A 15,403-nucleotide genomic window follows, 5' to 3' on the forward strand; every position below is an offset into this window, starting at 1 on the left:
CTGTGCTCATGTAATGGTGTGTGTTGGTTCAAAAATGCATGGCTAGATTATGACATATTATATTGAAAAGATAAATATCACACAGTACATCTGACAGTTGTGTTACCTTTTCTATGAATTACAAATATTTCAGGCTACTCTTTACCATTGAGCTGCCAAACTGCTGAAAGAACAAACAATCTCTTATATGACAGAGTTTTTTTTTATTTTGCATTACAGAATTCTGTCACTTGTCAGACTTCTAAAACAGTCCAAAGCACAAATAACAATAACACAATTAATTCACCAAGCACTTTGTCTTGTCTTGTCTTCCACCTCCACCTCCCACGCCATGCCATCTTCATCCTCTTCCTCCCGATTCTGGCTCCTGGAATGAAGGCAAGCGGCACCTTTTAAGCTGCACCTGGGAGTACTCCAAGTGGTTTATTAGGGAGAACTTGAATCATTCCCAGGTGTGGTGAAAGCCCAAAAAAGAGCTCTGCAGCTCCCACGGTGGCTGCCACAGAACCCAGCAGGGATTTGCTAGACTCCCAAATCCCATGGAGCCCAGCTGAGATGCGAGGTGCCTCTGCAACACAGGGGGGCTACCATCTAGCACTCTGGGAGAGGCAGTGCCCTGTGAACATCTGCTCCCCCAGTCCCATTACTACGACGGCCTCCCGGCTGGGAAAGGACCCCTGCCAACCATCACAATGGTTAATAATAATAATTAGAATTATAATAATAAAAATTGTATTTTTATGTTGGTGTTTATAGAGGGGAATGAGAGGGTTGAATCATTGAGTTAAAGTGGCAGAAGTGAAGAAATTGACTGTAGAATTTAAAGTGCAGATATGCATACAGTAAAATCACTAAGAATTCAATGAAGCTTTCTTGGGACAAGCCATTCCATATACTGTTGTAACTCCAACGAGTCTTCTCAATGCTTTAAGCATGTGTATCCATTTATCCCTATCATGAATAGAGAAAGAGGTTGGGAGCATGTGTTTATAGCGTGTTGGAGGACCTGCTTGCAGGTTAACGCCATACCCAGGACAAAGCAATTGCAGGTTAAGGGCCTTGCTCAATGGCCCAAAGGAGTGGAGTCACTTCTGACGTTTATGGGACTCAATGTTGAACGTAGCCTCACAGCCACCACTTCACCCACATCATAAAAAACTTAATTCATGCTAAAGAAATGAATTCTCACTAAAATAGATACTGTTAATTGAACATATAAGTAATATAGCGGTAAGCACTAAAATTTGTCATTCTACATAAAAAGACACCTTGTTTTGAATTTTTTTTTACATTTATTTGAAGAAAATAATGTTTAATACAATCAAATAGAACTTATAAAAGAAATGACTTCACTGTCAAATTATAAGAAAAATGAAAAGAAAAAATCATCAGATAGTAAAAAAAAAAGAAAGAAAACAGGATCGAAAAGTGGCAAAACCTAACAAAAGAGAATTTAACCCCCACCCGACAAAAAGAGAGGAGAGCCAACAGTATTGGCAAATATTTTACAAAAATAAAAACAAAGAAAGAAAAATGTTCCTTTCTCCACCTTTTGTTTTGAAATTTTTAACCAAAGTCAAGGCACAATAAAAAATGTCAACTGACAGAAAATATTTGAAGGATGTTCCACACTTTGCAAATTCTCTGTTTGTCTTAGTAGGAAAACTACCAGTTTTTTTCTTCCTTCTATGACTTTGTCTTTTATTGCTTTCAAATTTATCTTAAGAAAGATATCAGATCACCATTCAATAAAGGTCAATATCTTAATACTAAAAACATTCCTGAGAATGTTGCTTCTTGCTATCTTTTCTTTTTTTCTGTAGTTTTATTTTCTTTTATGTTTATTGTCCTCTCAGAACTTTTTCTTATTAGAAATTGTCAATTGTTCTTCTTTAGTTACATATTTGAGCTATTTGATGTTGTATTTACTATGCTAATTGTTAACTGGAAAAGCAGGTTTTCAAATTAATTTATATCCCTCAGGTGCTGAAGTCAATAGGACTGCAGTAACTGGATGTAAATTTAAATCTCCATGTTGTGGCATTAACTTTTGTAGCTTTGTTCTTTAGCTCCTCTTTTTGGCGTCTCCTTTGGTAAAGGTGTACTCTCTTTGGTTTTAGTATTTTCTGAATTTTAATCCAATTTCAGTCATTTGGATTTTTGTATTTCCTCTATAAATACTTTTCAAAACTGTATATATTACTTTTGTTTTCCTTAAATTTTTATATATTGCATTTTTTATTTGGAATATGACATTTCTATATTGTTTGTTTTAAATAAATACTTTTGTCTACTGTCTTTCTTCTGACAAGATTCTCTGCAAACTCCTTTGCAACCTCCACTCATATCTCCTTCTCGTTTCAAACACTCTGACCCTTCAGCCCAAGATTAATCAATGGCAAACAGCCTGCAGGCATATATGACTGTAGATGCAAGCAAGTTAAACTGTTCCGATTATGCAAAGTCATTCCCTTATGTAACTGAATATTTCTTTATCAGTAACTTTATTCATACCTTTCTGTTAATTTAGATAGTTCCATACAAATTATGAGGCCCCTGGGAAAAACCCAGGACTGAAAGCCCGAATGAACAGAGTGATGATCAAGGCAAAGAATAATACCAAAAAAAGGTACTAAAGAGAAGTTCTCTTATATTTTAGCCAGATTTATTATTTCTTTGTTTATTCATTATTTTAAAGCATTATAGATGTGTTTATGTAATATTTGTTAATATTTTTTTATTATTTTCTTTAATATTTGTGTGTAATGTAATGTTCTCTTATATCCTTTGTGTTCTGTGGGTGGTGCCGCCCTGATGTCACTGCAGCTGAACCTGACTATATAATCTACTAGGAAAAATACCTCAGAGCAGTCCTTTTTTAAATTTGTGTTTCCTGGTGTACTATTAATATTTTGCTCTGTTTATTGGATTTGGCTTATGGATCGTGATTTGAGACTTGTTCACTTTGAATTGCCTTTCTGGAAAATCATTTTTAGTTATCCCTGAATCTTTTTTCTGGATTTTGCATTTTCAAATAAATATTTTCATTTCTAGAAGATTGTCTCTTCCTTGAGAGACATCTCAGGATATTTTAGAATTTTAAAAGCTTTTTGAACTTTAAAATCCAGTTTCTCTATTTTGGGTCTGGGCAGCCTTGCAGCTGACAGGTAGTAGATAGGGGCTGGCTGGTTTAGGAAGAAGAAATAGCTTCTGATAGCTTATTTGAAGGTCACATACCCTTCTATTTTGTGTGCTAGTCAAACCATGATGATGTTTAGCTTTATTAACAAGGCACCCTATTAAATGATGCGGCAGGAATCATCACTGCAATTTGGAACATTTTCAAATGGTTTATTACACATGGTCATACTAGAAAAGGTAGAACCATTAATGTAAATACTGTAAAATAAACTGACAAGATGAAGGGTTGGGGTACCTCAATGGCAAACCTCTTCTAATAGGCAAGCTTATTAAGTAAACAAAAATATATACCAATAAAGACCAATGTGGGTTGATAATAATAATTATCTAAATTTATATAAGTCTTTTCTCACTACTCAAAGCAATCTACATTGAGAATGGGGAGACACTTCATCAACCATCAATGTGCAGCATGCACCTAGATGATGTGATGGCAGCCATTTTGCACAAGTATACTCACCACCCATTAGCTGCCAATTAGAAATAGATGATGATTAGGGGAACAGAATGAATAGGACATGGAGGGCTATTTAGCCAGGACCTCGGGATACACCCTGTTCTTTATGAAGGATGCCCAGGGATCTTTAATGACCACACAGAGTCAGGACCTCGGTTTTACATATCATTCGATGCAAAATGTCATTTTTACAGAACAATGTCCCCATCAATGTACTAGGGCAGTGTCTTAAATTGGTTTGAATCCTACCTGGCAGGTAGAAAATTCTTTGTTAGTTGTGGTACTTCAAAGATACATGATATTCTATATGGTGTTCCACAAGGCTCCATCCTGGGTCCGCTGCTCTTTTCGATGTACATGCTTCGGTTAGGTCAGATTATCTCTGGGCATAACGTGAGCTACCACAGCTATGCTGATAACACACAAGTGTATTTATCAATAGCGCCTGACAACCGGACTCTCTTGATTCACTGACACAATGTCTTACTCGTGTTTCTGAATGGATGAGTAGTAATTTTCTCAAACTAAATAAAGAGAAAACAGAAACTTTAGTGATTAGCAATAATGGATATAATGAGGTTATTAGAAATAAACTTGATGCATTAGGATTAAAAGTCAAGACGGAGGTAAAGAATTTAGGGGTAACTATTGACTCTGACCTGAATTTTAAATCACATACTAATCAGATTACTAGGACAGCATTTTTTCACTTAAGAAATATAGCAAAAGTTAGACCTCTTATAACATTGCAAGATGCTGAGAAATTAGTTCACGCTTTTGTTTTCAGTTGACTAGATTACTGCAATGCACTCCTCTCAGGACTACCCAAAAGTGTAGAATGCCGCTGCCAGAATCTTAACTAGGAAAAGAAAATCTAGGCACATTTCTCCAGTTTTGATGTCACTACATTGGTTACCCGTGTCATTTAGAATTGAATTTAAAATACTGCTTATGGTTTACAAAGCCTTAAATAATCTCACTCCATCTTATATTTCGGAATGTCTTACACCTTACACTCCAAATCATAACCTTTGATCTTCAAATGAGTGTCTGTTTAGGCCTTCTGCTGTTATGCACCTAAAATCTGGAATAGCCTGCCAATAGGAATTCACCAGGCTAATACAGTGGAGCACTTTAAAACACTGCTGAAAACACATTACTTTAACATGGCTTTCTCATAGATTCATCTTAGTTTAATCCTGATGCTTTGTATATGCAATTAATTATCATTATTATTCATGGTGGCTCCAAAGTCAATACTAACCCCTACTTTCTCTTCTGTTCTTTTTCCGGTTTTCTGTGGTGGCTAATCAAAGCACCATGATGTCCCTAAATTGATGGATTAAAGGCCCAAAATCCACATGACCATCATCATCAAGTTCTTCCATTAAAACACTGAATACAATGAGGACTGATTGAGGTCATTTATGTCAGGTAGAATGCCTAGAGGGGGCTAGGCGGTCTTGTGGCCTGGAACCCCTGCAGATTTTATTTTCTCCAGCCGCCTGGAGTTTTTTTTTTTTTATTTGTTTTGTCATCCCTGGCCATCGGACCTTACTTTTACTCTATGTTAATTAGTGTTGCCTTGTTTTAATTCTTATTTATTTTGTCTTTTTTCTCTTTCTTCACCATGTAAAGCACTTTGAGCTACATTATTTGTATGAAAATGTGCTATATACATAAATGGTGTTGTTGTTGTAGGGCACAGGGATCCACCCACAGAACCACAGGCTAAGCCATTTTGGCTTCTACATCACCTCTTCCAGGGGCAACCCAAGATTTTCCAAGATGGTCTCTCATCCAAGTACTGGCTGGGCCTGAACACGCTTAGCTTCAGGTAGATTATCTGTTCTAAAGTGCATGTAGTATAGCTGCTAGCTATGTCTTTAAAGCACACTACGGATTCTTGAAAGAACACCAACTTGCAGGTTCAATGGTACTTATATATGGTCCACAGTGTAAGAGGTAGGACTTCCAGACTGGAGGTGTATGTGACCTCAGTAGTTATCTTGTTTTGAGTCAAAGGGTATAGGATGAAAGGGTAATAGACATTAAGGACACCACCACCATTCACTGGGGGAGGCAAATTACTCATGTGTGGAGTATCTTGACAATGTCCCCTGAAGCCAATAGCTCATTATGTGACTTCTAGTTGTGGAGTATGTCAGATTGCTGACCACAGTTGCTGAACTTGTCAATTTGTTTAAAATAACTGGACGATTCACATTTAATGACTGAGCGATAACATTCCAGTACATTTCTCCCCTTTTGTAACAGCCAATAATGTACAGCCTGACAGAGCTAGTGTTGTATGAGGTGTTAACAAGTATGGCAAATTCAGCTGTAATCTTGGTCCTTTTTTTCTTTTTGCGAGATATCAGACTGATGAGCTTCTCTTCTGTTAGCTAGAGCTTAAAAACCTGCGTTCCATATTCCTCATAGCTGCATCACATGTATTGTACTTCAGGATAAGCATACATTAATTTTCAGCTCTCATACACACAAAGCTCACTCCTATGACTAAGGACAAAATCAAACCTGGGTATATCACATTATACAACCAACTTCACAGAAGTGTGCCGCAATCTACCTCTGACTCGTTACCAAATGAAGGCTATGATTGAAAATTGCTGCAAAAGTCACTTAATATGGAATAGTCTTAAGTGTGCATATCTAAAAGTATATTTAGAAATAAGAAATATTACAACATACAGTGGAACCTCAGTTCATGAACGTCTCAGAACATGTACCAATTGGTTTATGACCAAAACATTCGCCAAACTTTTGCATCTGTTCACGACCACAGACACAAGCCAGTTTCCCTTTCGATTTGTGCACGCCGATGATTTCTGCACATGTTCAGTCTCTCCCTGTGCAGCGAGAGAGAGAGACACACACACAGACAAGCGCAAGCGAGAGAGAGAGAGAGACACACATGAGCACGCAAGAGAGACACACACACATTCGTGCCAGAGACACACACACATGCGCTTGAGAGACACACACACACATGCGCATGAGAATGACACACACACATGCGCGCGAGAGAGAGACACACACACACACATGCACGCGAGAGAGACACACACACACATGCGCGTGAGGGAGACACAAACACACACGCGCGTGAGAGAGAGAGAGAGAGAGACAGCTGGACACAAAAGGCTTATTTTTAAAGAGACAGATCCTAGAATTGTTTTAACATCTTTGCATTTAATGAAGACTTTTTTCTATTGGGTTTTAACCTCCACTTCACTTCTGTTTACAACCATCGGTTCGTAGCGTGCATTGGTGCAATGTTACTTTTCTTGGTGGTTTATTAAATTACGGATTTTTCAGATGTTCATTTTTTTCCCTGTGTCTAAAACTCATTAATAAAAAAAATGTGTTTTTAGCGAACGGTTCGTAGCGCTACAGCGCAAACTCTTGCAGTGTTAGTTTTCTCTGTTGTTCAAGGTTTTCTCAGTGTTATTCAGTGTTTTTACATTTAGTTTACTATTATGCTGTGCATTCTATGGTATAATCTATATTAATAAAAGGCAAAGCCCTCACTGACTGACTGACTGACTGACTCATCACTAATTCTCCAACTTCCCATGTAGGTAGAAAGCTGAAATTTGGCAGGCTTATTCCTTACAGCTTACTTACAAAATTTAAGCAGGTTTCATTTCGAAATTCTACACGTCACGGTTATAACGGACGATAATGGTCGACAACGTCCGCCATGTTGAACTTTCTTATTTACGGCCCCATCTTCACGAAATTTGGTAGGCGGCTTCCCTGCGCTAACCAAAACCGATGTACGTACTTATTTTGGTGGTATGACGCCACTGTCGGCCGCCATATTCAATTTTCCAAATGTCACTAATTCTCCAACTTCCCGTGTAGGTAAAAGGCTGAAATTTGGCAGACCCATTCCTTACAGCTTACTTACAAAAGTTAAAAGCTGGTTTCATTTCGAAATTCTACGCATAACGATCATAACGGTAAACAACATCAGCCATATTGAACTTTCTTATTCATGGCCCCATCTTCACGAAATTTGGTAGGCGGCTTCCCTTCGCTAACCGAAACCAATGTACATACTTATTTCGGTGGTATGACGCCACTGTCAGCCGCCATATTGAACTTTCCAACGTCACTAATTCTCCAACTTCCCGTTTAGGTAAGGCTGAAATTTGGTACTTATTTCGGTGGTATGATGCCACTGTCGGCTGCCATATTGAACTTTTAATGGAAACCGATGTACGTATTTATTTTGTTGGTATGACACCACTGTCGGCCACCATATTGAACTTTCCAACGTCACTAATTCTCCAACTTCCCGTGTAGGTAGAAGGCTGAAATTTGGCAGGCTCATTCCTTACAGGTTACTTACAAAAGTTTAGCAGGTTTTATTTCGAAATTCTACGCGTAACGGTCATAACAGTCAACAACGTCCGCCATGTTGAACTTTCTTATTTACGGCCCCATCTTCACGAAATTTGGTAGGTGGCTTCCTGAGCTAACCGAAATCAATGTACGTACTTATTTCGGTGGTATGATGCCACTGTCAGCCGCCATATTGAACTTTCCAACGTCACTAATTCTCCAACTTCCCGTGTAGGTAGAAGGCTGAAATTTGGCAGGCTCATTTCTTACACCTAACTTACAAAGGTTAAGCAGGTTTCATTTCGAAATTCTATGTGTAATGGTCATAACAGTCAACAACGTCCGCCATGTTGAACTTTCATATTTATGGCCCCATCTTCTCGAAATTTGGTAGGCGGCTTCCCTGCACTAACCGAAACCAATGTACGTACTTATTTCGGTGGTATGATGCCACTGTTGGCTGCCATATTGAACTTTTCAACAGTCTTTGTTACTTATGGGCCCATCTTCAAGAAAATTGGTACATGGGTTCCCAACGCTAACTGAATCCTACTTACGTACATATATACGTCCATAGCCTGCAGCTCGGCCACCGTGTGAGGTGGCATTGGGTCCCCCATCCCAATGCCTCCCACGTTGTTGGCTGCCTGCCTATATAAGACCGTCCGTCGCTCCGGTCTCTACATTCCCTTCCTTGCTTTGCCACGGGATTCACGTCTCCCTACTAATAACTACAGCCTTTTTGTTTAATCCACGGCTTCTCCGCTGTTTTATTGTTTGTTTATTACAATTATAGTTATTGTATAGGTATTTTAGACTTACTTTACATTTCTCAGGTACCCATTTCCTTTATCATTCCAACCCCCATTACCATGTCTATAGAGGTGATCACTATCAATCAAAGAACTGTCACTTACCGAGTGGTTTCCATGCCCACAGATGCCGCCTACCTTTTCCATTCTCTTTGTTACATATTGCACGACCATATCAGGCTCAATCTTGATATCCAGAGGAACATTGTGTCTTATGTATTGAATGACTGGGACAGGTTCAAGGTGTGGACTGATGATGGTACAGGAGATAATTATACTACACAGGAGCACTAGAAGAGTGAAATGCTTAAGCCCTTCACCTATGGTTCTGCATGTGAGTTGATGGCTGCGGCTGAATTGTTCGGTTGTCGCTTTCAAGTGTACCAAAATGGCCAAATATTTTACACCTTTCGACAACCGCCAATGCCTCTTAAACATCTTAGATTCACAGGTGACGATTTCAGTAGTGGACACTTTGATGTTTATGAATGTTTAAACTCTCAAAAGCTGGATGTGATTTTATCGATGAAACCGGTTGTGTGCTTACAACGCTTGGCAGATGCCGAATGTCACTTCAACAGAACAAATCCTGCAAATATTGCCGTAATTGAAACAAACCATGAAACTGAAACCGATTAAAGAGTAAGCTCAGCGCACAGCTTGGTCATGTTACAACCGGAGGGCCGAACTGACAACATGGTATACAAAGAGATCCTTAACAAATAATTATTGGCATATTTTCTCTCAGTTTAAAAAGGTTTAATTTTCTTCTTAATAAAAATTTTAATGCAATACTTCGCAACTATATTTGTGCTTAAAAAGCTTTAAAAAAATATATTTACATACAGTTCGTACGGTCTGGAATGGATTAATTGTATTTACATACAATCCTATGGGGGAAATTACTTCGGTTCACTGTATTTCAAACTGCATTAAAGCATTTACACTATTAAAGGACTGTTAACAGTTAATATTGTTGTCTGTTGTTGTTGCTGTTATTGTTTTTTTACATTCACCTAAATTCTGATTATTTCTACAGTATATACTATACCACTCATCACATAGTGTTCTTACAAATTTACAGATATAATACAGCAACTGTAAAGTAAATGTTCATGTAGTACTTACATATATAAGCATATATTATCTAGGCAAATAAAAATAACAGAGGTAAATATCTTTGCTTAAAATGTAATTAAAGTAAGGGTAAACTAAGTTCTAGCTAACAAAAGATATGGTCTGTTGACAGTAGAGGTGAAGACTTCAGGTAACTACATTATTTGAAAAATATACATTTGAGAAGTCTGTGGTTCTGTGTAACAAGAGAGGTTACAGCTCTGCTGACATACAGTGGTGTGAAGAACTATTTGCCCCCTTCCTGATTTCTTATTCTTTTGCATGTTTGTCACACAAAATGTTTCTGATCATCAAACACATTTAACCATTAGTCAAATATAACACAAGTAAACACAAAATGCAGTTTTTAAATGATGGTTTTTATTATTTAGGGAGAAAAAATCCAAACCTACATGGCCCTGTGTGAAAAAGTAATTGCCCCCTTGTTCAAAAATAACCTAACTGTGGTGTATCACACCTGAGTTCAATTTCCGTAGACACCCCCAGGCCTGATTACTGCCACACCTGTTTCAATCAAGAAATCACTTAAATAGGAGCTGCCTGACACAGAGAAGTAGACCAAAAGCACCTCAAAAGCTAGACATCATGCCAAGATCCAAAGAAATTCAGGAACAAATGAGAACAGAAGTAATTGAGATCTATCAGTCTGGTAAAGGTTATAAAGCCATTTCTAAAGCTTTGGGACTCCAGCAAACCACAGTGAGAGCCATTATCCACAAATGGCAAAAACATGGAACAGTGGTGAACCTTCCCAGGAGTGGCCGGCCGACCAAAATTACCCCAAGAGCGCAGAGACGACTCATCCGAGAGGTCACAAAAGACCCCAGGACAACGTCTAAAGAACTGCAGGCCTCACTTGCCTCAATTAAAGTCAGTGTTCACGACTCCACCATAAGAAAGAGACTGGGCAAAAACGGCCTGCATGGCAGATTTCCAAGGCGCAAACCACTGTTAAGCAAAAAGAACATTAGGGCTCGTCTCAATTTTGCTAAGAAACATCTCAATGATTGCCAAGACTTTTGGGAAAATACCTTGTGGACTGATGAGACAAAAGTTGAACTTTTGGAAGGCAAATGTCCCGTTACATCTGGCGTAAAAGGAACACAGCATTTCAGAAAAAGAACATCATACCAACAGTAAAATATGGTGGTGGTAGTGTGATGGTCTGGGGTTGTTTTGCTGCTTCAGGACCTGGAAGGCTTGTTGTGATAGATTGAACCATGAATTCTACTGTCTACCAAAAAATCCTGAAGGAGAATGTCCGGCCATCTGTTCGTCAACTCAAGCTGAAGCGATCTTGGGTGCTGCAACAGGACAATGACCCAAAACACACCAGCAAATCCACCTCTGAATGGCTGAAGAAAAACAAAATGAAGACTTTGGAGTGGCCTAGTCAAAGTCCTGACCTGAATCCAATTGAGATGCTATGGCATGACCTTAAAAAGGCAGTTCATGCTAGAAAACCCTCAAATAAAGCTGAATTACAACAATTCTGCAAAGATGAGTGGGCCAAAATTCCTCCAGAGCTGTAAAGACTCATTGCAAGTTATCGCAAACGCTTGATTGCAGTTATTGCTGCTAGGGGGGGCCTAACCAGTTATTAGGTTCAGGGGGCAATTACTTTTTCACACAGGGCCATGTAGGTTTGGATTTTTTTTCTCCCTAAATAATAAAAACCATCATTTAAAAACTGCATTTTGTGTTTACTAGTGTTATATTTGACTAATGGTTAAATGTGTTTGATGATCAGAAACATTTTGTGTGACAAACATGCAAAAGACTAAGAAATCAGGAAGGGGGCAAATAGTTTTTCACACCACTGTAAGTCAACTGTCTAACCTTTCCTTTTAGGCATTCCACTACTATACTGCATTAATCTTATGCTGAAGTCCACAAACAACCTTTATTGTTTTACATAGCATCTTACTACAGGGAATAGGCTCTCCAGGTACTTTACAAGCACAAATAATTACCACAACTCTTTATATACATATATATATATATATATTTTTACAAATAAAGATGGATGGATGGATAAAGCACAGACCAGCAATTTAATTTATGTTCCCACTGTGAAATGTTGTGGTGCAAAATTCCATCTCCCTATCCTTTGCACTACTGCCATCCTCCACAACTTGTATGTGCATTTACATCAATAATAGCTTGGTCAAGATAGTGGAGGTACTATAATATATAACACCAGGATACCAGAGTAAAAATTAGTATAGAAGGGTTAGCAATCATTAGTAATGATTGCCAAGCTTTTATTAAATTAATTAGCACCTTCAATAGGGATTTGCTAAACTAAAGCAGTGGACCTTCAGTCTGGATTTCAGTGGGCATTTCTTGAACACAACCAGACTGATCAATCAATCGACAGTTTGCTAAAGGTTTGAGATTATATAGTAGTTTTATTTAGAGTTACTATTTTCAGAGGGTCAATATATTTCAAATGTTTTTGTACACTGTGGGATACATGCATTAACAAGCTTGGTAAAGAAAGACAGGTCAACCCACTTAAAGCTTTACATGTTTAAGGGAGGATTTTAAAACTGTCCCTAAACATGAATGAAGGCCAACTGTAGATACTTTAGGAGATATAAAGTGGATTCAGAAATTGTTTATATCCTTAACTTTCAGGACACTTATTGTGTTGTACATTTAATTTTTAAATCGATAAATTTTCCATTTTTCCCATCAATTAAACTCAATAACCCAACATGACAAAGTGTAAACATTTTTTCAGGAAGATACATCCTTTTGGCTTTAATTATCCATGAAATGTGTCTACAACTCAATTGGAGTGCACCTGCGGAAAGTTGAATTGACTGGAAATTGTTTATAAAGGCACATACCTGTATACGTATATACAGTAGATCCCACAATTCACCCTGTAAGTCAAGACAAAAACCAAACCATGAAGTCCAAGGAATACTCTGTAGACCTCCACAATAAAACAGTAGTGAGGCATAAGTCAGGGCACACAACCAATAACTGAGGTGAGGGTTCCCCCTTCAGCAAAAAAATGACCTAAAGCATACAGCCAAGACAATTTTGGAAATTTAAATGCACCTCAAAGTTCCTCCCATTCTTTTCCTGTTTTATTAAATCATCTTATGTGGATTATTTATGTTTGGTTTCTTTGAGTTATGAAAAAATTGTATGTGTGCATAATTGGAAAAATTTTAGTACTTTTTTTTAAAGATAATATGTCATATGTTATAATAATTTGTTACATTTTCTTTTATAATATAAATACAAAACAAGATACAAAAACAAAACACTGAGGTTAAAACAATACAGCAACTCAGCTCAAAATAGCTCAGATGGCACAGAAAAAAATCACAAAGATAAAATCCCAAGCTGTGCAAATAACATCAAATTACTGCCTTAAATTAAACCTTTTGTCAGTATTGTAGAGAGGTCAGTACTGTACCATTATACAGTAGGTCAAAAAGAGTATCCATACTTTGTAAAAGATATCACATTTTGAATGGAACAGACAAGTTAGTTGGCAAAAAGACATGAATATTCTAAAATAATCTTAAGTAAAATTTTAGTAGGAACACTTTCAGAAATCCACAACAAAAGGACGTTTTTCCTTAGTGCTTTTAATAATACGTCTATTTGTGGGGCCAAGTAAGAGAAATACTGGGTTAATTTTTTTCTGTAAAATTTTTTAAATTCTTGGCATCCTTCAGTACTATAGATGTTTAAAACCAGACCACTGACAATAATTAAGTTTGCATGGACGTCTCTTTTGCACTTTGGGCATTGCAGACAATTTGCTCTAATTTATTTTGAAGATTAGGAGACACATACATTAGAGGCAGGTATTTTATGTCATTGTCCCACATTTGCCCAGATATTTCTACATTCAACTCCTTCTCCTATAAAATTAGCCCCGAGTACTGCAGTTTGAGCAATTCTTCATTTTTAGGTAAAACAAAACAGCAATAAATGTATCCCATTTGCCTCTCAATTACTGAGAACAACCATTTTTAAGTATTTTTTTTATTTTTTATAAAATTCTTTATCAACAAAAAAATGATTCCGCTGCCTGTGCACCATTCGGAAAATAAGAAAAGAAATGCCAAGTGATAATAATAATAATAATAATAATAATAATAATAATAATAATAATAATAATAAAGCCAGGACCCATAAATCCTGGCCTGATATCAGTGTTTCTAATTAATAATCGTATTTTTTGTACTCTATTTCTGACTTAAAGTTCTTACGGAAAAGTAAAGAAACAGATTATTACTTACACCGAACATATTAGTTTAGTCCTGATAAGAAGACCAAATAAACTGACATTTTCATATAGTTAATTAAAAATATGCTTTTAAAAACACTTAACTAAAAACAAAAACGAAGAAAGAAAGAGCTCCTGCGCATTGGATTTCACCGCGCGTTACCTCAGTTCTGTAATCTTTGTAATAAACTACAGTAACCAACGAGCTATGCGAAAATTATTAAAAAAAAAAACTACAAATACCAGAAGTTTCTTCAAACGGAAAGGGATGTCACGCGCAACCTCACGCGACAGAATAACCCTCCCACCTCCTTTCGGGATTTTACTGCTCCCGAACGCTACAGTAGGTACAGTGATAGCGTAAAAGGGGACGATGGCAGTGGAAGCTGTCTCTCCGGATTGGGAATTTGATCGTTTCGATGACGGTTCTCAAAGTAAGATTTTTACTTAGTCATTTAACTCTTGTTTACATTCGCGTAGCTTCAAGTGTGCTAATACTCCGAACAACCCGGAACGTAAAGAAATAACAGATTTTTTGTGTTGAGCAATCAACCAACTCTTCTGGTCCTTGTTCTTTGCACTTTAAGGCGAATTAACTTGTTTACTTGGCAGCCGATCGAACAGTGAGACAAGGCAATCTTATATCCTACATGCGGAGTCTTCACCGAAGTGTACAAGTTCTGCACAAGTTCATTCAATATGATCGACTTCACCGCGCTGACTCTTTACTCGCAGCATCTAAAATCAGTGTTTTTTTCTTGTTGTCAGTCTTATTATCCTGTTATTTTTTAAGCTTAAATTTATATTTATCTTTAACGGAAAACAGTTCACAATAGAGTCCTTGAGTTAGAAAAAGTGCTAATAATCAATTGACCATAATAAAAGGTTAGGCAAATGAAGGAATTATACTGTGTTTATTAATAATGTAATACATCTCCATGCGTAAGTTTCTGGCACGTATGTACTGTATCGAAAGGTTTTTATCTTCTCGGTACGTTTGCTTATCTGCTGTCATGAATTGTCAAAATTCCAATATGATAATTTTGTGAAAGTTATTTACTGTGTCTGTGGGAATGGAGTATGAATGAAGAGATTATCTGAGCATTCCCTCATTCCTCTAAAGATAAGTTGACAACACCTTTTTCAGCATTGCACATTTTTAAATTA

At 37.3% G+C, this 15,403-nt stretch overlaps 1 protein-coding gene and 1 long non-coding RNA gene across 2 annotated transcripts in view; one reads left to right on the forward strand and one right to left on the reverse strand.

Moving 5' to 3' along the window:
- Positions 1-303: 303 nt before the first annotated feature.
- Positions 304-14,398, reverse strand: LOC120533640. The gene is made up of 3 exons (XR_005634586.1): positions 14,250-14,398; positions 12,834-12,869; positions 304-367 (listed from the first exon to the last, which is right to left on the reverse strand). It is a non-coding gene; the product is annotated as an uncharacterized LOC120533640 (long non-coding RNA).
- Positions 14,399-14,529: 131 nt separating this feature from the next.
- The window catches only part of washc4 (WASH complex subunit 4), a 101,553-nt gene continuing 100,679 nt past the window's right edge, over positions 14,530-15,403 (forward strand). The window contains exon 1 of the mRNA XM_039761826.1: positions 14,530-14,670. Coding sequence (XP_039617760.1) covers positions 14,610-14,670 — 61 coding nt within the window. The 5' untranslated portion in view covers positions 14,530-14,609. The remainder of the gene's footprint in view (positions 14,671-15,403) is intronic.

The sequence above is a fragment of the Polypterus senegalus genome, chromosome 8 (assembly GCF_016835505.1).
Source record: "Polypterus senegalus isolate Bchr_013 chromosome 8, ASM1683550v1, whole genome shotgun sequence".
NCBI lineage: Eukaryota > Metazoa > Chordata > Cladistia > Polypteriformes > Polypteridae > Polypterus > Polypterus senegalus.